This window comes from Aulostomus chinensis, chromosome 19 (genome assembly GCF_037954235.1).
Source record: "Aulostomus chinensis isolate RoL2024-O1b breed Wild chromosome 19, RoL_Achi_v1.0, whole genome shotgun sequence".
Classification (NCBI taxonomy): domain Eukaryota; kingdom Metazoa; phylum Chordata; class Actinopteri; order Syngnathiformes; family Aulostomidae; genus Aulostomus; species Aulostomus chinensis.
The window spans coordinates 14,488,486-14,511,878 of record NC_141338.1 but is presented as its reverse complement, the minus strand read 5'-3'; the positions used below and the strand labels follow the sequence as shown (position 1 = coordinate 14,511,878).

Genomic DNA, 23,393 nt, shown 5'->3' with positions numbered 1-23,393 from the left:
CACAAACACAGAAACAACATTTTTTTCTATCTTGGGTACCCTGGAAGCCAAATGTGGTTCTTCACTTCTAACTGAAGTGATACTTCACCCAAATAGTATTTTCTTTGCCTTGTAATTATTCACAAATAGTGTCCCTTACTCCTGTGTGATTCCAGAATGAGCTAGCCATGTATATGTAGCTTGTGCTCATGGCTGATGGCTAACAACAGCTACAGCAACAAAACAATGGCAAAACAGAACAAAATTGTCTGTTTGAAACTCTCAGGTACATCACCTGATATTATCAATATCTTCTTTTTCTACATATACGCTAAGTCATCCACAATTGGATGTTTTTGGACAGTCATACTCTTGTTAGCTGTCAGTCGCCGCTAGGTTTAAGCTAAATATATGTAGCTAGCGCTTTCTGCATTCTGGAGTCACAAAGAAGGGATGCAAAGTGGTCAAAATGTCTTTGTGACCTCGGGGCACGTATTTCTGTCCACTTAAAAATCAAAATACACCTTTTGGGTGAAGTATCACTTTGAGTTGGATTTCAAGATTATTGCCCGTTTTTGTGAAAAATATGTTTTTTTACTTTAAGTGTGATATTTGACTTAAAGTTTATGCAACTTATAAAGTTATTCATTTGGCTTCGTTTTGACCATCTTGTTCAATGAAAATATGTGTATTTTTCCCAGCATCATAATGCAGTTGCTTGCAGCTAATTGCCATTCAGTTGGATTGGGTTCAGGTCTTCAAAGGATCGAAATGATAGCCAGACCACTGTAGAATACACCTTCCTTTCAGAGCTATATTCTAGTTAAGAGGTCCCTACGGGAGCACGTACCTATGCCAGAGCCACTGCTGCCAAAACCATTGTTGAAAAAAATCTTTTTTTTTTGTACTATGGTGAATTGATCTGCCTCACAATATAATGAGTTCTTCCTTGGTCCATGCTACACCCCTCCACCCGGTTTGGTGAAAGTCAGCCCCATTGTTTTTACTTAATCCTACTAACAGACGGAGAAACTACCCTCACCGATCACAATACCTCTTTGGCGGACATAACAATCCTGCAGACCTCTAGCCATATAAGGCAAGACTGCACTAATTTGCTTGCGATACTGTCAAAAGTAACATCCACATGTCTTTTGTCTTTTTCTCCACAGCATATGCATGAACCGAGAGGGCTGAAGCAGCAGCTGCAGCTAGAGCATGAGCACGCCTTGTTGGCCCTTCACACCAAGCAGACGGAGATCAATCAACTGCAAAAGGTATGAACATGTGATTAAAAAAAAATTCAGCATTTAACAGTTATTTTTCAGACATTTCTCATAGAACCTTCCTGGTTTTTATTGATTTTTTGATGGGAACAACGTTTCCATGCCAATACTCAAAGTTCAGTTATGGACTTGCTGCTTATGCTGAAAGGCTGGCTATTATATCAGAACATAAAAAGACAGAAATCAGCAGATTCCATTAGAAATGCAGTTTCAACACCTTTTGTACTGTTTGATAGTAAGATCAAGAGCTGGATGCTGAAAATGTCATCTTATCTAGTTTGTTGATAAATTTATACACCTCAGAAACACCCTTCAGTCTACAGACAGTTACCCTTGTTGTTTTTTTCCAATGTTGTCATCTGTGACATCTTTTAAGATTGGGATACTTACTCTGCCGAGAAAGTACAGTAGTTTTAAACTTCAAATATCACAAGAGATGCTTCAACGGAGGTTGTTCACATGTCTGGGATGTTAAATCATCTGCCAAGCCTGGCCTGGATATGGATGCTGAATCTGTTTGTGTGTTTTAAAAGAATGTTGATTATACACTCAGATATCCCAATGAAGCTTTACATTTTATCTTCTGGTGGCTGTTACTGAAAGCCCAAAAAGCCCTTTCAAAATTGTATTTAATGACTGAACTATAAGTGTTCTTGATCAGACAGCTCAGGCTTTGATATGGTTATAAAAGAGCGGAAGAGTGACTCATTTGTCCCCACATATTGTTCTGTTGTTGCATTGGTTCAAAGATAGCTGTTAAGAGGCAAACACACAAATAAACAGAGGGATTTTTAGTATTCAAACCTCAGCTTTCTCTTCTGCTGCTAGCGCTACAATATGTCGACACCACTGTTATTGGTCATTAGAGCAGTGCCATCAGAGGCAGCCACCAGTGCTGTGATCAACCAGTGAGCTCTGCTAGGGTATGGGGGTTGACAGCATGTCAGGCGCGTGCTGTCTTTTCTAGCTCATGAACCGTGATCACAGTGTCAGCTGTCACTGTGTGTTTCTCTGTGTTCCTCTGGCAGGCTCGGGTTCAAGCTGACCAAGACCATGAGCAAGCGGTACACCTGTTAGAGGTACACGAACACAAGCAAACACAGACAGCAGGGCTTTTAATGTACAGCAAGTGTAGTACGAGGCAAATATGGGAACAAATTATATTCCTGACTGACTGCCTGAGCAATTTATTGGCCTGCAATAACTAATTTATCGGCTATTTGGGGGGCAGTAGAAACATAAAAACAAACTTATCACTGATATTTCATATGTTTAGCAGAAAAATCCTGTGTAAAGTTATTAGGGATGGGCACAGTTAATTGAGATGTGGTGTAATCACATTATGTTGGAGCAGTGGCATATCTTTCCATCAGGGTTGATGTTTAATGAGCTGTAGAGGACTGAAGGGACGAAAATACCCCGATCCCTCCTGGCTGCTGTTGCTAATGTAAATGTGAAGAAGTGCAGGCAAAGTTTGATGCGGGACTACACATGTCGAACAAATGACCCAGTTCATTGTAAACACAGCAAAACGGTATACAAGTGCAACACGAAAAAAACCCAAACGACGTACCGCTTGAACAACGCACACCCACCCCACCCATCGATGCTCCTGATCTGAACCTAGCATCACCTCAGTATTAGCAAAGAGGAGCTGCAGTGCTAAACAGGCAGAGAAAATGCAAATTTATTGAGACAGATATGCTGTTCGTAAATATTGTTGAGAGCAAAGGTGTATGAGATCTATGGCATTTAGCATATAGCATTCCATCACGATTCACCATTACCAGACTCCTTGAGACTCACTGTGAATAATGGAGTAAGGAGCAGTTAAAAAAGGTGAGAAGGTGGCGCTAACCACAGACAGCTGGAGAGTTTTGACAGCTGAGAGCTACCTCACCGCCACCTGGGACTACACAACACAATATATATGATAGAATATAGAGCAGAAACCTCCAGCTAGAGTAATCTGACTTTGAAGTATCACAAACTGGATGTTAACATACTTTAGCTTGTAGCAGGTAGCATTTATTTTTAGACCAATAATAAAACTTTAAAAACATTTCCAGCTCAACTCCAGCTTGTTTTGCAGGGCTCATTGTGTCTTCTCAACTATCTTTGCCCTCTTTTTCTTTCTCACATTTGATCATGCAAGTTTTTCTGTTTTAAGAAGAATCCTTGCATCATGATTGAATTTTGTGTGTGTGTGTGTGTGTGTGTGTGTGTGTGAGTTCCCTTATTCAGTGGAATTAAAAAAAACTGTTTAAATCTCTCAGTATAACTCTCTGACATTTTGTGAAAATTTGAAAATCCTTCAGTGTGCATCAGAGCATTACAATCCCCAAAACAAAGTTAGTATGCGAGACTAGCAGTACTTTGCTTAGAGCAGCTGTCAATCATGAAATCACACCCTCTTTTTATATCATGGAATAACACGTTAAACCAAATCCATCCATCCATTCTCTTCTGCTTATCCTGTTAAGGGTCGTGGGGGGGGGGGGGGGGCTGGAGCCTATCCCAGCAGTCCTCGGGCGAGAGGCGGGGTTCACTCTGGACAGGTCACCAGTCCATCACAGGACCAACACATAGAGACAGACAACCATTCACACTCACAGTCACACCTACGGTCAATTTAGAGTATCAATCAGCCTCGTCCCCTCTTGATGTCTTTGGACTGTGGGAGGAAGCTGGAGTACCAGAGAGAACCCACACAGGAACAGGGAGAACATGGAGACTCACACAGAAAGATCCTGTGCTGGAGCCGGGACTCGAACCTGGAACCTTCTTGCTGTGAGACCACAGTGCTGACCACTGCACCACTGTGCAGCCTAAAAACAAATTTATAAGAGAAAATAACAAACATCAGACTGATATGATGACCTGTAACGACAGTGTTTGATGAGTACTTTTAGTGTGGCCAATTGGGGTGGGACATGTACTGGGTAGGACCCATACAGGAACCAGCCACTAGGAGGCAATCACAATCTGTTGCTGTCCCTTTTGCAGACTTGTCATTATTTATAATATCTGAAACAGGTGGCATTAAATTTGAGCGCTATGAAGTCACCCCAATGCCATCTGGTATTTTCTTAAAATATAGTAACAAATTAGGTAGCTATTTTGACAACAGCATCATAATTACATCTAAAAAATTAACAATAGTACTGGTATATTTAAAACAAAAGATTCCTTGGCTTTTGTGTTTGTTTCATTCTGACCTATTCCTGAAGGTGTCTAAGCGTTTTTCGTAAAATATCACCCCAACATTCTGCTCCCAGGCCGACCTTCAGTGCTTCTACATGTGCGTGTAATCAAATTACTGACCTGCTGTGTTTCATCATCGTCTTTAGCATACTGGTCGCTGGCTCATCTCCTGGAAATTATTTTCTCATTTCAGTCTAAATCCTTTTGTCATGACAATGGGGTGTTAGACTTGTATGAGTGCAGTTCAAGTCAGGTCATGTTATTATCCATCCCAGGCACTTTAATACGATTTTACTGAGCAAGTAGCCTCAGAAAAACATTACGAGTTCAGAAAGAGGAATGGAAACTCTGCTGGCAAAGAGTTATTTCTCTTCATTCAAATGCACTCATACACACACACACACACACACACACACACGTACACGCGCACACACACTTACACACACAATGCACACTTCACCACTAACAACAACAAAAACCCAAGTCTGTCAGTGAGAACACTGCTGGTTCAGTCTCCAGCTTGGTTTGACATCTGCTTAGACACAACTAGCTATGTCTGCAGGTGGGAGGCCAGATTGGGGTGCCTGTTTGAGTCGCCCCCCTATGCTGTGTACCTACGGCGAATCCCCTCGCCGACACGTCATAGCGAGAATGGTAAAAAAACAAAACAAAACAAAGACATTTAAAAAAAAACAATTGTCACCCATTGTTTTGCCCCCCCCAACCCCACCCCTTTCTGAATACAAAAGTATTCATCAGTGTTATGTGTTTTTTCCTTTAATTTTTCTTCTTTCTTTACTTTTTGTTTCCCCCCTTTTTTGTCTGAGCAGAATAATACGGACAGAATGTTTCAGGTATTTATTTTCCTCTGTGATTTGTTTCATCTCCTCTCCTTTGCTGTATTTCTTTCTCCAAACTCACCCTACATCCCTCATGCCTCTCTGATAGCATGTCTATGATGTGATGTGTTTAATGTCTATAGGTCATTCTAAGCCTCTTATCGTTCTGCTCTGTTCAGGGTTTGTTATCAAATCATGTTACATATCAGCGGCGATGCAGCCGACTCCACACGTTTATATGCTTTGATTAGACTGCTGTAGTTTCAGTACAATATGCTGCTATAAGCTCGACAGTGACTCTTCAGGGATTCTTTAATAATTGCTGCTGTGTTCGATCAGAATTAGCAGATAAAAGAACTGCTGCTCTTCAAAGGGCTTGTATCAGTAAAGTTACATGTGATCCAAGTACATCTTACTTATTGTAGTATGTTTCCTCCCTTTTGCTTCGCCCTCTATTTCCTGCTCTTGGCCATTGACGACCTCTCTGTACTTTCTGTTCTCTATCAAAGGTCAAGATTTGTGACCTGGAGCAGAAATGCAGGTCACAGAGTGAACACTTTCACCAGCCATCCAGAGAGCTGCTGAATTTCTGTTTACAATCAGATCCAGTGGAAATCCTTCAAATTAATCCCAACTCCAAAGCTGAGATCCTGTTTTCACCAGAGAGGAAAATCCCACAAGTAGTCATTGGATTTGAGACCCAGCCAGAGATAGGTAAGTCAGTCGTGTCAGCTCACACCCAATTAATTTTTAGTTTTGAAGACAAGCTGAAAGGTTCTGAGTTTCTAACTGTTGTATCCTCTCCAAAGCTCACATGCCATTTATTTACTACATTGTTTCCTCAAGATGACAAAGAAGAGAAAACAGGGCCGATATGGTTGAGATATAAAACAAAAATCTAATCATACTAATGACGTGCCAATAATTGTATGCATCCCTGCTAATAGCATTGTAAGGAGTTTGATTGGATCGCTGAGAAGGGGGCGTATCCAGGCTTGGATGGTACACCTTGGTGGGATAGCATTGTTCCTCAGGGAGAGAGATGAAGCCCATCTTGTGCTCCATATAGCTGCTGAAGCAGTTTGCTGTAAAATACCTTGATCACACAACCTGCAGCTGTCACAAATCCAACTTTCCTCAGAATTAATAAATTCAACGCAAATAAGTCCATCACCTGGTATAATGGGAATAAAAAGGGTATCGTGAACTGCTACAGGCACACCGTTGTGTCTCACTGTTTCTGCTAGCTGGCTAAGAATGACTCTCAGGTCACAGACATAAATCTGATAGCAGAAGACTGTCAGGATACTGGATGAAATTGATTGGTACATGCTGATGGAAGCACACATCATATTTTGCTTTATGAAGAAAAAGAAATTGGATTTTGATTGATTTTTTTTGAGAGCCTGATTTGGGGTGGTTTTTTTTGTTGTTGTTGTTTTTTTACATATTGAAGTGATGAACAATGTGACAAGAAATCTCAACTAAAAGGTTTAAAAAGGTATTTCAAATTTCGGCTGGACCTTTTCTATTTCTCGTTATCAATTTGATTATAAAAAGCCATTTGAATTATGGTTGTTGATGGTTTATTAATGATGATTTTATATTTTTAATTCAGCAGAAGAAACTGGTCCTGAGATTGTGAGGGTTAGATGACTGGGTTATTATCTATTTATTTAAAAAATACATGCAATCTAAACACTCTGGAGAAAATCATGCTCCGAATTACATGCAATCAAAAAGTCTATGAACAGAATAAAATGAGGATAATCAAATCCTCAGACAGCTCACATAACAGCTGGATCAGCTCGCTCATGACCGGGGATGAACACCATTAATGCTTATTCATGATCGATGTCGACTCCTAATTGATTACAGGCCTGACGTATGATGTGAATGTGCTTTAACACATTAGTATTCTAACAACACGTAGCACATCCTGCAGAGCCAGCAGACACGGACGTATCAGCGATGTAGATTTATACAGTCTGGCACAGCCCTAAGGTCTTTGAAGTTCTGGAAACCCTGTTTTATCTTTGGCTTTACTTGAAACAGAGGGGGACGCGATGGTTTAGTGGGAAGGCATAATGTTATTCAGACATGAGCCACAAGAACCCAGTGATACACTGAATCCATATTGTTGATTAATTCAGCGAGGAATTCAACCATTTCCCACTGTAGTTTTGTGTTTCCTTCTGTTTTTTTTAAACCCCTAGGACGTCGATGGTATTCAAGCACAAATGCACTGCAGACACATGTTGACAGGGTGGAGTAGCCTTTGCCATGAGCAGTGTTTGCTGCACACTCGCTTGAACAGGAGATCAATAGCTGTGCAATGAGAGGCAAATGGTTGCAGAAAGAATGACAGTTGCTCTTTAATTGTTATGGAAATCAATTTCTCCCAGGCAATGATAGCACGGCAAGCACACCACTGCTGATCTCCCAGTTCTTACCCTGCCCGTCGCAGACTGGAGACAGAGAGAGACCAGAACTGCTTTCTGTCAAATCCAGCACCGTGAAAACGGCCCGCCCCAGCAGCCCTCGACAGCCGACCCCATCAGAGGTGACAACCACTCCCCACACGTCATCACATTAGAGGTCATACGGTTGATCACATCATCAGGAGAGTTATAAGTATTTGCTGCTGTCACTCTGTAGATGGAGGATGAGGCAAGCCCATCACCCAGGTCCAAGCCTCGCTACACAGGCCAGGTCCGCCTTTGCACTGCCCGATACAGGTGAGGAAGCGTAGCCTCAGGAGCCCAGCTTCTGCATTTGGCATGAATGAAGGAAGCTGCATAGTGTATATCAAAAATGGATCTTTCTTCCCGTAGTTATAATCCTTACGATGGACCAAACGAACATCCTGAAGCAGAGCTTCCCCTTGTGGCTGGAAAGTATTTGTACGTGTATGGCAACATGGATGATGATGGCTTCTACGAAGGTGAGACATAAACAATAATTGGCCTTGAGGCTGAGATGACATGGATATAGCATGACCCTGAGAGCAACAGTATTTGACCTTAAAATAAAAGTAAATAAATGTGATGATACATTGGCTTGTAACCCAGAGACAGCGCTGCTTTTATTCAAACTCATACTTTAACATCTGTTCTTGCACAAAGGTTTCAATGTCTGAAATGCACAAGCGACTCGTCATCTTCCTCTAAACACAAATAAATGTTATTTCTGCCCAAAACTCACATGATATTTTTCAACAGTGATTTAAAGGCACTCTGGCTGCCCAATCATCTCATCCCTCATATGAAATCATCACACCACTCTTCTGTCTGTTTCCCTTCAAATTAACCTTTCCTCCTTTTAGAAAATATGCAGAACCCTTGCAGCTCAGAAAGCATCAGTGTAGAAGAATGAATCTGTGTTTGATCTGATTGATTCATATATCCGGATTAACTCAAGGGCTGAATTATAGGGTTTCACTTTTCCTAGTTTTTGATATCGCCGTCGTTCAGCTCCAAAGTATTTAGAACACAAGCCACAGTCCAAAACATTTTAAACATTCAAGAACCTGCGCCAGCTTGGTAGAGGAAGTGCCTGCCATCCTAGACCAAATGCTAAGAATGTGTTTGATCACATTCTATTGGTGTTGTTTCGTACTCTGAAGCAAACGTTGTCTAGATATGCAGCCTTGTATATGTACAATGAAATGTCTTACCCATCCTTCTACGTGACAATACAAAATGAGTCTTGTCAGTTTAGTTGAATGACAGTTTCAGCATCTCTCAACCTAAAGATATCATTTTCCTGTTAATTTTCATCTCTTCCTTTGTTATGCCAGTCTGTTACCATGACTTGCTGAACTGCTCCCACCCTCTTGGATATCAGAAGTTTTTTTGGAATAATTTACTTGTGTTTTTGGTGCAGTTTATTGTGTCATCATTGACGTTTATTTGTCAAATGCTGCTATTAACACTGACTAATATGTTGGTTGTCAGTGATTTTTAATTGAAATCAGGATTCAGGTGATTACATTCGTCTACCCCTGTTAACCGCAACTCTGTTCACCCAAAAAAAAAAATCCTTGACATTTTTTACAAGTGACTGGAGTGACTTTCTGTCTAATCTCTTTTTGAATAATAATGATGGATCCTTCGTCAGACCCGTCGCAACCTTAATCCTACAAGCTAGCAATTCTGCAGGCAGCAGACGCACTAGTACCCAGCTGTGGTGACTCATTAGCTGTGGGCGGTGAGATTGCATGGCTTTGAGGAGAATTCATGTGTTTACCATGAAGGAGGGAGACTCAGGCTTCAGACCAAGCTGTTGTCAAGATGGGACCTTGGTCCCTCTTAGCTTGATGACTAATCCAGCTGGGCTAAGCTTAATCAGCACACACACACACACACACACACACACACACACACACACACACACACACACACACACACACACACACACACATATGCAGACACACAGATGGCTTTAAGGGCCTCTGTAGAGAAAGGGATTTAGGGGCAAGATGATAGGTTTTTTTTTTCAAAACAAACTTTTCCCTTTGAGAAAAAAATACAGTGAACATCTACAATTTTTTGCTCAAGGGGGTTCCTTGAAATGTTTAAAGCAGTCAACGGAAGTTCAAGTTCCTGAAATGTTGAAAAAGAGGTGTTGGGGTTTACTGGAGAGAGTTTCCACTGTAGCATCCTGGTACCAGTGGCAAATATTAGATCTTCACGAATAGCACATTCTGTATGTTTATATATCTCCCACCTCTCATTCTGTGACTCATTCAGCCCACAAGGAAAATAACTCTCATGGGTGATTATGGAGAATTTCCTCCTTTCTTTGTTTTGTAAGGATCCATTAGTGATGGCTAATTTTAACACTTGCAGTAAGCATCACAGTGGGACGGCATCCTACGGAGACAGGTGCTGTAGGGGAGTAGATTCAGGTGGAAAACCTTTTGTTCATAGATCTGATGAATCAGGCTCTCTTCGTCCTTTTGTGTCCCAGGGGAGCTGCTGGATGGCCAGCGAGGACTTGTCCCCTCCAATTTTGTGGAGTTTGTCCAGGACAAGGAAAAACTGGCAATTCAGGCTGGAGAGGGAGGAGAAGACCTGGGCTCACTAGACCACAACCCTCTAGCCGTGATGGCAGTAGATGGAGGTGCTGCCCAGGATGGCCTCCTGGGCTCATCCAACGCCTTGGTTCCCTGTAGCAATGGGACAGTAGGGCCCCTGGACCCTGAGGACCTGGCTGAAGATGTTGTGCCTTATCCTCGAAAGATCACCTTGATCAAGCAGCTGGCACGGAGCGTCATTGTGGCCTGGGAGCCTCCGCTAGTGCCTTTGGGCTGGGGGAACATCTCTGGCTACAATGTGTTAGTAGACGGCGAGCTTCGTGCCAGTATACAGTATGGTGGCCGCACCAAATGTTTGCTAGAGAAGCTGGACCTGGACGGCTGCGTTCACCGCGTGTCGGTGCAGTGTGTCACTGACAGGGGCTTGTCAGATGAGCTGCGCTGCACTTTGCTGGTGGGAGCTAACGTAGTGGTGGCACCGTGTGGTTTACGAGTGGATGACATCCAGCGAGACACAGCCGAGCTTTCATGGCTGCCTAGCAACAGTAACTATGGTCACACTGTGTTCTTGGATGGAGTAGAGCACGCAGTGATAAAACCAGGAAGGTATAGACTACGCTTCTTCAACCTAAAGCCACTGACGGTGTACAAAGTGACGGTGGTTGCACAGCCGCACCAGGTACCATGGCAACTACCGCTGGAGCAGAGAGAGAGGAAAGAGTCGGGCGTGGAGTTCTGCACTCAGGCGGCAGGTCAGTACAGCTCATACTGTACATCTCATACCTATAGATACAATATTAATAATATATGTGTGGCTTCATAGCAGAGGATGGATTTGTCAATATTATTATCAGTGTTTAGAAATGCTTGTACTTAAAACTACAGACTGCTTCTACTCTGTATATTTCTGTCTATTGTCATAAAATCTTTTATGTATCTACTGTAATCAGCTTTGAGGTCATAGTACTGTGCAGTAGAGGAGTATAGTCCAGCTTTGCCTTACTCTGCCATTGTTGTGTATTGTATCTTGTCTAGGTCCAACACCATATTGCAGAACAGGTCAGAATGAAACATCAGTCCTGCAATGGGTTTCCCCCATTATTTTCACCACTAAATGATCTTCCTCTATTTGGGCACAAAATTTTTGTAAAACAGATGTAGTCATGAGCATAAGAATGATCGTCACATATTGTTCACTGTGAGCAATCACCTCAAGGATCTGGACAAAATGGCATTTTGTTATGTTGCTCCGATTGAAACATGGTGTTTTTTGTTTGTTTTTTTTTGTTTTTTTAAATCTGCATATATCAGTATCCATTTGTCTACTCAAATTGAAACACTCTTAATTTGTAACCTTATGCAATTTTGCCCAAGTCTTTCTTCATCACTAATTAGTGCACAATCAAACACCTCAGGCTATGATCAGTTATAATTCTGGTGAGTCATTTCCTCAGCCTATAGTGTAGCCAGGAATAACCAACGCTATATAAAGCAGTGCCCCTCCACTGCTCACTGAAATGACCATTTTGTATCAGTGTGCATTTGTTCTGCTTGAATGCAGTTGTGCATGTTTTATCCAGTGATCCAGGAGAGTGGAAGACAAAAAGGGGCTGTTAGTTAGTCTGTCTGGATTGTGTCCTGCATGCAAAAACAACACTTTTTTTCCCCTCTTGGGTGCACTAGAGGCCCCTATTGTTTCATTTTGTCTTAAAATCATCTCCTTAAAGTGATACTTCACACAAAATGTGTTTTTGCCTGTCGGTTACTCTCATATAAATGTCTTTAGTTCATTACCTCTTTATGATTGCAGAATGTAGAAACAATGCCATGTATATTTAGCTTGAGCTAATTGCTAACTAATGGTGACTGATGGCTACCAACAGCCTTAACAGCAAAACAACAGCAAAACTTCCCTTAAATGTATGTTTACACACTCTAAAGCACATCACCCACTACAATCCCCATCTACTTTATCCACTTGTATGCTTGGTGATCCATAAACGGACATTTTTGAGCAGTTTTGCTGCTGTAGTCGTCGTTAGCTACTCTTAACTCCTAGCTAGATATACGCGACTGGCTCCGTCTGCATTCTGGAGTGACAAAGAAGCAAGGCAGGAGGGAACAAATGTCTTTGTGGACTCAAGGCAATTATTTGTTCATACTTAAAAGTCAGAACACCCATTTTGTGTTAGGTATTGGTTTAAGAGTAGTATGAGGTTATGTTACATGGAAGAATATACAAAGAAATGCAATGTAAGTGTGTTAAATTAGCACTATCACTTCTAGTGTCATCATGCCTATACGTTATAAACACAGTGCACATCTTGTCAACATCTACCTCACAAGTATATACCCATAAATAGTATCTCTACAGAATATTTGAATTTAAACATGCAGTACAAATTATAAATGTTCACTGCTCCCTGATTCCCACCACCACTTCACCCCTCCCTCTTCGATGTGCGGGCATTTCTCTGCATGGTTGTGTGTGCCTGCATTAGATGGATGCTTCACTCCCTTTCCTTTGTCAGTGATATTACAACAATAAATTATTAGACTGTGCTGTTTAGTCTTACACCTGTTTTCTTACCACCCAGGTCCTCCCCTTCCTCCCCAAGATGTACAGGTGCTCTGCGGGCAGGGTCCAGGGGTCCTTCAGGTCCGCTGGAAGCCTCCTATCCTCTCTCCCACAGGCACATCCAATGGAGCAAATGTCATTGGCTACGCGGTGTGCACTAAAGGGCAGAGGGTGAGTAAACAACTGTGTGAGTGAATCATTATTTTATCTCACTCTAGCAAGGAGTCTCTCCACGGATAAAGCTGTCATGATAATCATAATAAGAAGGAAATCAAGTGCTTGTGCAGCATCAAGCGGAGTAGAGTTTATAGAGAATGCACAGCTGATCCATATTTAAAGGTCTATTAACTCTGTATGAATGGTTTGATCATACACCACAGATGGGATGCCTCTGTCATTATGTTATCAGAGTCCTCAGTGCACACATCAGTGCCACCTATTTGTGATTCAGTAGTGGTGCAAGTCTCTGCGTGTGGGGATTGTGAATGCCTTGGAAAGGTTTCTCACACCCTCTGGTGACTGTAAAAGTAAATCAACACACTATTTGAAAAAGTAAATCAACACTGAACCACACAGGGCAGAAAACGCCCTCCATGCTGCTGTCTGTAGACTGAATCTTACCATTCACCAGCTGCAGAGCCAAATACCATCAACCCTTCCACTGTCTTGATTGTGGAAATATAAATGACAACTCCTGTCTGTCTGTCGGGGTTTATCTCACCCAAGTCTGATAGGTTTCAGTGTTGGAGTGAGAGAAGTAATGGTGGAATAAACCTTTAAATGATTTGAACAGAAATTACAAACAGGGTAATGTACTCCCTTGATGGCACTTGTTTGGCAGTCATCCAGTTCTGTCATGAAGGTTCTAGAAAGGCAGGTTTATAGCTCGGGTTCTGAACCAGCAGCCTACAGGTCTGCAGACACATAGTAATGGAATTTGTAGCAGATCTTAACAAGTTAATTCTTCATATTTGACACTCCAAATCAAAAGGGGGCAGCATTAAACATGAAAATGGATGTACTCTCCCGTTATAAGAAACAAGGAAATGCTAATTTATGGTAATATGTGCAGCCAAAATGAGTTTCTTCTGTAATTCCTCCGCCGCTTCCTCACAAAGCTACGTCATGGAACCCACCACAGCTTGTGGATCATTCTAATTTCCCTGCTGCGTCTGGATGAAATGCTTTGGAAAGTGATTCCATGAGTAAAAATGCAGCTCCCATGCGCCTACAGTGCCTATCTAGAGAGACATCAGAGTAGAGAGTTAAATCTTTGAAGCTACAGCGTCTCACTGTCGCTTCTGGAGGAACAACATGGTACTACAAGTCAAGATATACAACCTCTAGCTTATTGAGGACAAATCCATCCCCTCACAAACTGTACCTTTAATCTTTTTTATTTTGACTTTTTAAATCTAGATAGCTGAGGTGCTGTTCCCAATGGCAGACTATGTTACCATAGAGCTGACGAGGATTCAGTGCCTGGAGGCCCGGGAAGTCATTGTCAGGACGCTGTCTGCACAGGGAGAATCCCAAGACTCCCAAGTCGCCGTCATTCCAAATAACCTGCTCGTGCCTCTACCTCCACTTCCCCTGCCACCGCCAATGCACCCACATGCAGGCCCTCACCCACCTCACCCTCATGCTCAACCTCACCTTCAATCTCCTCATGTCCCTCATGCCACACCCCAGCTCCCTGCTCCCCCCCAAGCACACGGACAACCCCTACCGCCCCATCCCCACCCTCCACACCCACAACCCCATCCCAGACTTCCTCACCCAGGCGGACCCCAGCAACCCCAGGTTAGACCCCCACATCCTCACCCCCAGGCCCTACATCTCCAGCCTCATCAAGGTCCCAGGCCCCAGCACCAACTGCCTCTGCTACCCCACCCTCAACCCCACCCTATACCTCAGAGACCAGTAAGTGCCAGAGACCTGGATGCCAAAGAGCAGGCGGCCCACCACGGGGCAGCTATTCCTCCTGGCCAGCCGGGCTGGGACCCAACACGTTCCCCCTCCGCTCAGCCCCCTTTACCCATGCAGGGCCATACTCTTGAAGCCCCTCCCTCTGCCAATCCACGTTCGCCCTCCCCCCAGAGAATTCTTCCACAGCCCAGGGGCACACTCATCCCAGACACTGTGGCCAAAGCCATCGCCCGGGAAGCAGCGCAGAGGGTGGCAGCGGAGAGCGGCAAGGTCTGACGTGAAGAACACTGTAAAGATTGTATTCAGGCTGACATGGAAACCCGGCATCATCCCTCTGTCTGTGTCACTGGTTTTCAGGGAGACAGGAGGCATGCCAGGTATGGAGAGCAGTGTCAAACATTTCACCAGCATCACTCTGATGAGGAAGAGGAAGATGAGGAAGGGTTTGCACGCAGCCGCCGGAGAGGACCGTCAGTTGATGAGTTCCTCAGAGGCTCTGAACTGGGGAGGCCGGTAAGAACAAGTTGAAGGGTGATAAAGCTTCTTAACAACATCAGTCTGAATGTCTCCAGTGCAGAAAAAAACTTCTTACACATTTGGGGTGTGTGTGTGTATGTGTGTGTCCATGCATGTCTGGCTGGTTGCATGTACACACTACTGTTATGTGTGTATGTGTGTGTGTTTGTGCGCGCGTATGTGTGTGTTCATGTGCGTATGTTTGTTCATCCATGTATGTTTGATGTGTGCATGTACGTATGTGGACTTAAACAACTGCGTCTGTGTGTTTGTGTGTGTGACTGCCAAAAGCCTCACTATAGTCACAATGAAGATTATCACAGCGAAAGCAGCCGGGGCTCTGACCTGTCTGACATCATGGAAGAGGATGAGGAGGAGCTGTACTCTGAGATGCAGCTGGAAGAGGGACGCCGACGCAACTCGCACAACACACCCAAGGTGCAGTTCTTTGCGCTTATTATAAACCCAAGAGTCTTTAGAGCCCAAATTTATGATTATGTAGTGAACTGCACAGGCACAGATACTTCAGCTGAGACTGCTGCCTTGACTTGTATTTGCTTTGTGTTGTCAGTTTAATTCAAATAGAAAGAAAATGAGGGGAAAAAAAAATTGGTTTGAATGTTTTGGCTCGATTCTGAGGAAAACGTGGATCAAAATGGATTTAACCCCATGGTCCCACTCATGGACTCAAACACAGAAGACTCTCAGTAACAGAAATCCAGAACTGCTCCAGCTCAAAGCCCATTGCACAAATGTATGAACGGCTTTTACAACTTCCCCACTCCATAGAGCTCAACAGTGAGGTGCTAGAAGTGGAAACCCCAGTCATATTCTCCACAGAGGAGTTTGTTATTATGTTGAGTGAGCATGTTGTGAAGTGGTGCTCTCTAGAAATCTCAAGTCTTTAGGATATTAGGATATCAAGCTTGCGTTCTCAGTGTGAATTACTACATTCCCCACGATTCTAGGGTGTATCAGCGTCGTCTTGGATTACTAATGTTTACTGGATTCATCACTGTTGGCCTTTTGTTGTTCCTGCGATTGTTTGAGAAGAACCTTGCTGCAGAAACATGACTTCCCTTTCCGATGAGTAACATTGAATATTTTTAGCTAATATATGCATTGATGTGTAGATATGTAGTTGGTTGGTCATGAAATTTTGTGTTATTAAATGTTGGGTCAGGCCTGCTATATGGGGTGAGACGTTTTTAAACTCTTAGGATAATGACATACAAAGTCTTGCACTTGTCCTCTTTCCCTTGCTTTTCTGTTATTTCTATCATTTTATGGTCATGATTTTTCTTTATTCTTTACAAGATTTATTTAAATGTCACTGGAAAAAATTCATGGGAAATTAACTCCGGAACGTGCTGAGCTCTGCACAACTATAAACACCCACGAGCTTTAGGTTTGTGCTTCTTTGAGTCAGTATGTGTGAACTGGGCGTGAACCAGCACCATAGAGGCTGGGTTCATTTCCCTACAGCGAGATCTACCGGGTTAGAGAGTTGTGGCACCACGGAGAGAAACAGACTGTATGTATTGGCAACATGGCTGAAGCAGGGAGGAAGAAAATGTGTCTGAATGTTTCAGCACCTTGGAGAGAGACTCAGGGTGCGAACAGTTAAGCAGCATGAAAGAAGACAACCCGCTGTGTTGTAACATAGAGCGGGCTTATTTATTTCACACGTTATTAGTATTGCTTAATTTTGGAGCAGTAGCATTTCTTGTGGGCTTGTGTGTGTGTGTTTGAGTGTGTGTCTATGTGTCTGTGTTTCAGTGTGCCTGCCTGCGAGTGCTGCATGAGTTTGTTTACATACAATTTGTATGTTGATGTACGTTTTTCTTTCACATACAGTTGGCGAGTATGCTTTATTGTCTGTGAGCAGAATGTGAATATTTAATGTATGTGAATTTTTTGTTTGTTTGTGTGTGTGTGTATGTTTATTTGCATTTCAGACAAACACTCCTGCTGGAGGCCGTCATGACCGGGAGACTGGGAGAAGAATCCATCATGGCGGCTCGCAGCCTCAGAGACGACCTCTAATGGTCCCTTCCATTGGTCAGTATGGGACAGGCAGCTTGAGAGAAAGCAAACGAAGGAAGGACGTTTTGTTTCTTAAAGGTTCTTTATATGACATTGGGAACCTAATTATAGCAGCAGACAACAATTTTCTATATGAAGATATGGTGGAGTTTGGCCCCCTCTGGTGTCAAATGAGATAATTGGAGCAGTCCAAATCTGTTTTTAAACTATGAGCTCAGATTCATAATCCACACACCGAGTGAATGGATTTGAAATCTGTGCCCAGGGTGTTGCTATCTGTGCCCCCAGTTTTGACATCTGTGGTCACAGATCTGCTAATTACACAGAAAACTACGATTTGAAATGTCTGATAGAAAACACAATAACAAATTAATTCTACACTTAGACTGACGTAAATCAGAATTATTTGGCGGGTGCGGTCACCATCCTTGTCTGAAGAAAGTAGTCCTTATATTGGACGTGTATGAACATTGTCGCTGACAGCAAATCCAAACGCGCACTTTTCAAAAATGTGGGCACAGATTACAATGACCTCTGCACAGCCAGCAAAGCTCCATGCATACTTTACAAATCCAGGTGTACTGATAATGAAGTGCAATAAACAGAGCACAGGGACTTATGCCTCTCTTTCATTTTTGTGGGGCAACAGCAAGGGAGCTACGTAGTGGACTCATGGTTCGCAGAGAATGAGATCACTCTCCCTGTATGTTGTCATGTGAGGTTATTGTTCTTACTATTGACAATTGGCCTGGAATATCCCCAAACATTCACATAAAACCTTCAAATGTTAGCTTCGCAAAGCACATTGTACTGGATGTTTCAGGGGCTAATCTTAGCATGCTAATAATCACATTAGATGGATTCTGGCTAATTAACAGAAAAAACAAAACAAACTTAGTTCCAGTTAGTGTTGTGTTTTACTTGACGATGCACTTAAGAGTTTAACTTACATTTTTTTTGCACATTTTTGCTGTTGTTAGCTTCAAGCTGCATTTATGTGGCTGGCTCTTTCTACACTCCTCAGTCACAGAGAGTGAGGTGGGAGGGGTGCTCAAGACACCTATTTTTGAGTACTTAAAAGACAAAGTACGCTGTTTGGCATACAGTAAGTATCACTTTAAGTTTTTGTAGGAAGATGAAAAACTTAGATGGCAAGAGGAAAAAAAAAAAAAAAAGCATCCACCACTGAAAACTCTCTTCAGATCTCTTCTGACATGCTGATAGCTGTTATATATAGAACCTTTAATCCTGGTCTTGTCTGTGGCGTAGCACAGAAGTGTTGCTGTGTTAAACCTGTCATGAGCGTCTCCTGATCATATCTGTCTATTAGCCATGATCATACCCAAGAACATATGTGAGCAAAAAAGAAAATGCTTTACCTTCATGCTTCCGTGTCAGTCCATGACAGTTTTGGCAATAAGGTTTGCATGTGTATTTGTCATTACATTTGTCTTAATACATAATAAGAAGCTGAATGTGGTTGCATTGATCTTTAGGTAACCTATCGGATGGGGTACGTTGAGCTATGCGTTGTAACCCTCCCCACCCTCTGATTGGTGTTTCCTGTAGAGGTAACCTCTGAGAATAACAGTGAGGGAAATCTCTCCCCCGTCACCGAGGATGTTTACTATGGCAGAGTAGCTCGGCACAGGACGTGGTCATCCCGCAGGCACAGGGGCGGCACCAGGTCTCCCCATGGTATGTGCTGCTGCCTGCGGTCCTGTTCTCACCACAACAGCACGGCAACAACAACCAAAAAAAAAAAAAAAAGCCACAAGCAACCGGCAACTGGCGAGAAGTAGCTGTTGACCACTTGCAACTGCCTGTTTCCCTGTCTTAAATAAGAATAGTTGCTTCCAGTTGAACAGCATGACTGCACTGCACTGACACCGTGGACCCACTGGACAGCCGTACTGTACCTGCCTGGGCTCCAGGATGATCCTATCCACAGATGCAGATGATAAATGATTGACTGCTCGGAGAATGCTTCACTCACTGCACTGAAATCCAGATGCCTGCTAAAACCCTCCCCCTTTGTTACACAACCACACCTACAACACGTACGGACACATTTGTGCATGGCATTTTAAGTTTCTTTGGACATTTGATGAATCTGACGGAAAACATCTACTAGGAATCGATGAATATAACATCTTTTTTTTTAAAATGTATCGCTAACTGGTGCATTTTCTCTCAAATGTGTTTCCTCAACAACTCTGCAGTCCTCTTGCGGCTACAAGGGTTTTGAAAGTACTGATTTTATACATAGATTTTCATGAAGCGGTGTATGTTTAGTCGCACCTTCATCTTTTGTGTACCATGCATGCCAGAGTTGTGTGTGTTTCCCTGATGTTGTGTCACGTCGTCCATGTCCCACATTCTGTCTCCGCCATGGTGTGTCTTGCTCTGCATACTCCTCTCACAGCACAACGGAAAGATTTAAGAGAAATACACACAGTGTGTTTGTGAATGTCAGTGCCCCAGTAAAAGATTTAAAGAGGTGATTGATCACTGATGACTTCCTGCATGCAGACGAGCATAAAATATAGCAATAATAGGAAATCAGATCATTCAGATGCAGAATTTCCTCTCACTGATGTTTTTTTTGGAGCATGGCTGAGATGCATCACTGTATCCACAAGCAGACCTGCTTACATTTGAATTGGTTTATATGTATTTGTATGTCCACAAATGATTTTTAAGATTTATTTCAGATTTTTCGTTCCCAGTTCTGAAATCTCTGGTTTACTGTGTCACATGATACGAGGTGATGTGATTCTTTCTTCTTTTTTTGTGTGTGTGTGTGTTTAAGATGGCTACAGGGATCGCCGTTCTCCCACCTACTACGATGAGTCAGAGCCAGAGGAGTCCTTCCGGATATTTGTGGCCCTCTTTGACTACGACCCTCTGTCCATGTCCCCCAACCCAGATGCCGCTGATGAGGAGCTGCCCTTTAAAGAGGGCCAAATTATAAGGGTGTGTGTTCACCTTAACTTTCAGATAATCAAGTATCAACTCTCTTATGATCCTCCAACTGGCCTGTAGTAAAAGTCTTCTTTTGGAAAAAATTTAATTTCTTTATGTCCAATACAGGGCTATAATGGAAGGTACACGCAGTTTATGTATTTTAAAATTAATGAAATAACATTTACTCACCTCTTTATGACTCTTTACACACTTTTCATAGTAATTATAGTAGAAATATGAGGGTTTTCCCATCCCATCATTGATTTTTTTTAGTGAATCTTCAAAATAAAATCAGAGCACATCGCTGTTTTGGGAGCAGTGGTGCCAGGTCCTGCTTCCCCTGAGCTCGCTCTGAGCTTTTACCCTCCAGTGACATCATCTGTACTTAATCTCAGATCTGAATACGTAAATGTTGAAGACTGACCATTGCTTTGTAAAATGTTGATCGTACAAAAAAAACAAGGCATTCAGGCGCACCTCAGAAGAGAGCTCCACTGGAATGGCCATGAATTTTATTGTTTTTTTTCGCATTTAGCTTTGTTAAATATATAAACATTTTATATATATATATATATATATATATATATATATTTTTTTTTTTTATGGATACAAAACGCACACAAGGACTGTCCAGCTTACCTGTGGCTGAAGACCATGTTGGAAGATCATCCGATGCACTTTGATATTAAGTCAAAAATCCTTTATTGAAACAGGGAGAAACACCCAACTGTCATTTCCAGAGGTGTTTGTTTTACATTCTTGAATACTTTCATTTGAACTGGAGCTCTAAACGTTGACTCTCTTGTGAACCAGGTGTACGGTGACAAAGACACTGATGGGTTTTACAGAGGAGAAGTGAGAGGCAGGATGGGGCTGATCCCATGTAACATGGTGTCAGAGATACGAGCCGAGGACGAGGAGACCATGGACCAACTCATCAAACAGGGCTTCCTGCCGCTCAGCACTCCTGTTGACAGAATAGGTGAGACACACAGGCTTACTCAAGCTCATAAACAAGTAAAATATAGTTTTGATTTGACAAAAATGCATTTTTGTGAACTTATTTATTCTCATTGTGTGAGTTTGCATGTGCTGGAATGGTATGTAGACGTCTTCTTGTGTTGTGGAGAAAAGATGATAAATTAACTGGCATTAAGATTAAATGTTAGAATACTGCAAAAATACCCAATTTTGTCGCTTCCAGAGCAGAACAGGAGAGGACTCCGTCGAGATCAGGCCTCCAGGAGGATGGTTGCGCTGTATGACTACGACCCCCGAGAGAGCTCGCCCAATGTTGATGTTGAGGTAACGAGCAGGACGCACTGATGAACGCATGCAGACAACAATACAGATAATAAATTCAATAATAAATTTGACAGACTGACATAAACGTTATAAACTTAAGAACGACTGAGCAGGAGCTGTCTTAAGTTATATTTCTCTCTAACGCACCTCTCACACACTCTGCTGTGCAGAAATCTTTTTCAAATCACAGTGAAATATAAAAATTGCAAGAGCAGCCAACATAAAGAATAACCAACTTAATACAAGTGTAAGTCTTAAAGGAAGTAAGCGAATCTTTATTGACCGTACAGAACCAAAACCAAAGGAGAGCCTCCATATTTCAGAATTGATGAACCTAACGAAACAAAAAGGGAAAAAGGTTATTCTGCATCTTCTTTTTGAACTCTGCATTGACTGACTAATCAATAGGATGAGGCAGAATGTTCTTTTCATCCCACACATCTGTTACACCTGTCTTCTGGTAGGCTGAGCTGACCTTCTGTGCCGGTGACATCATTGCTGTGTTTGGCGATATTGATGAAGACGGGTTTTACTACGTGAGTTCTGCATATCCATGTTTCGAATAATTTCTGAGTTATTTTATACCTTTTAGATGAGCCAGGTTAACTGTTTCTTTCTTTCTGTCTTTCTTGTGGTCCTGAATTGCTTGATTTGTGATTTAAAAAAAAAACTGTAGAAATTACAAAACGTGTGAGCTCCTCTCCTCTGCTCTTCTCTCCTAGGGTGAGATCAATGGCCACCGCGGTCTGGTTCCCTCTAATTTCCTGGAAGAAGTGCCTGATGACGTGGAGGTGTATCTGACTGATACCCCGTCCCACTACCCCCAGGAAGAGCCTGCCAGCCGGCCCCCTGTCAACTCTGCTGCCACTGTCTCAGAGGGCAAACGGGTACATCATCATCGCCGCTCTCAGCGCTAGACCCTGTGTTCATCCATCCTCCGTCCTCGCTCTCTCTCTCTCTCTCTCTCTCTCTCTCCCCCCCCCGTTTTCTTGCTTCCTCCACTTTGCCGTCTGTGTGCTGTTCATTGTGTGTGTTTGTCCATGTGGTGACCGTGGTGACTTTATACAAACTAACAACCCTCCCCCCTCCTCACCTTGTGGAAAAGGGGGACAAAAATCCAGTGTAACACCTTTCTGAGTCTCAGAGAAAGGAAGAAGCAAAGCCTGGACAAAGGGAGGATAAACTGTGGGGGGGGCTTTGCTGCGGGGGATTTATGCATGTAGCACTGGTTAAGGAGGACTTGAAAAAGGCTCGACTCATTCCTGACACAAGATAATTTGGTACCTCTTTGCACTGAAACACAAAAATCTAATTGTGGTTATTGTGTATAATGATAATAGTAATGACAAGTGCTTTATTAACACGTGAGAATTGCTACCCAGTGACACTGAAATACATGAATTGAGATCTTTAAAGAAAAGAGAAAAGCATGCCTTTTTCAAAATTGATACCTTTTCTAACTTTCTTGGCTCGACTGCTGTATTTGCTTAAAGAGGCTTTGTTTCTTTATGTATATTGCACACACATCAAATCTATTTTTCAGCTGTGTTGAACAGTGGATATGCCATGTTTGCTCTGAGCTCGAGAGACAAAACTAACTGCAGCACTGAGACATCCATACTGTATTGTTACAATGGAACAATAAAAAGACAAAAATTGGATATTAAAAACATTCTTTTGGCGCTCTGTGTTCATGTGTGTTGGTG

At 42.6% G+C, this 23,393-nt stretch overlaps 1 protein-coding gene across 15 annotated transcripts in view; it reads left to right on the top strand.

Moving 5' to 3' along the window:
• LOC147244178 (RIMS-binding protein 2-like) overlaps window positions 1-23,393 on the top strand; it is a 70,243-nt gene that overhangs the window by 41,528 nt on the left and 5,322 nt on the right. For 8 of the 15 annotated variants that reach the window (XM_086188555.1, XM_086188562.1, XM_086188559.1 and 5 more), the window contains 20 exons: window positions 1,152-1,256; window positions 2,294-2,344; window positions 5,300-5,323; window positions 5,818-6,022; window positions 7,714-7,871; window positions 7,967-8,046; window positions 8,143-8,252; window positions 10,280-11,098; window positions 11,382-11,405; window positions 12,944-13,095; window positions 14,344-15,123; window positions 15,211-15,366; window positions 15,661-15,807; window positions 17,328-17,430; window positions 18,985-19,113; window positions 20,228-20,391; window positions 21,196-21,364; window positions 21,587-21,687; window positions 22,152-22,223; window positions 22,410-22,574. In XM_086188555.1, the coding sequence (XP_086044681.1) occupies window positions 1,152-1,256; window positions 2,294-2,344; window positions 5,300-5,323; window positions 5,818-6,022; window positions 7,714-7,871; window positions 7,967-8,046; window positions 8,143-8,252; window positions 10,280-11,098; window positions 11,382-11,405; window positions 12,944-13,095; window positions 14,344-15,123; window positions 15,211-15,366; window positions 15,661-15,807; window positions 17,328-17,430; window positions 18,985-19,113; window positions 20,228-20,391; window positions 21,196-21,364; window positions 21,587-21,687; window positions 22,152-22,223; window positions 22,410-22,574 (3,714 nt within the window). The remainder of the gene's footprint in view (window positions 1-1,151; window positions 1,257-2,293; window positions 2,345-5,299; window positions 5,324-5,817; window positions 6,023-7,713; window positions 7,872-7,966; window positions 8,047-8,142; window positions 8,253-10,279; window positions 11,099-11,381; window positions 11,406-12,943; window positions 13,096-14,343; window positions 15,124-15,210; window positions 15,367-15,660; window positions 15,808-17,327; window positions 17,431-18,984; window positions 19,114-20,227; window positions 20,392-21,195; window positions 21,365-21,586; window positions 21,688-22,151; window positions 22,224-22,409; window positions 22,575-23,393) is intronic. The other 7 variants (XM_086188557.1, XM_086188556.1, XM_086188560.1 and 4 more) reach the window with 7 other exon arrangements.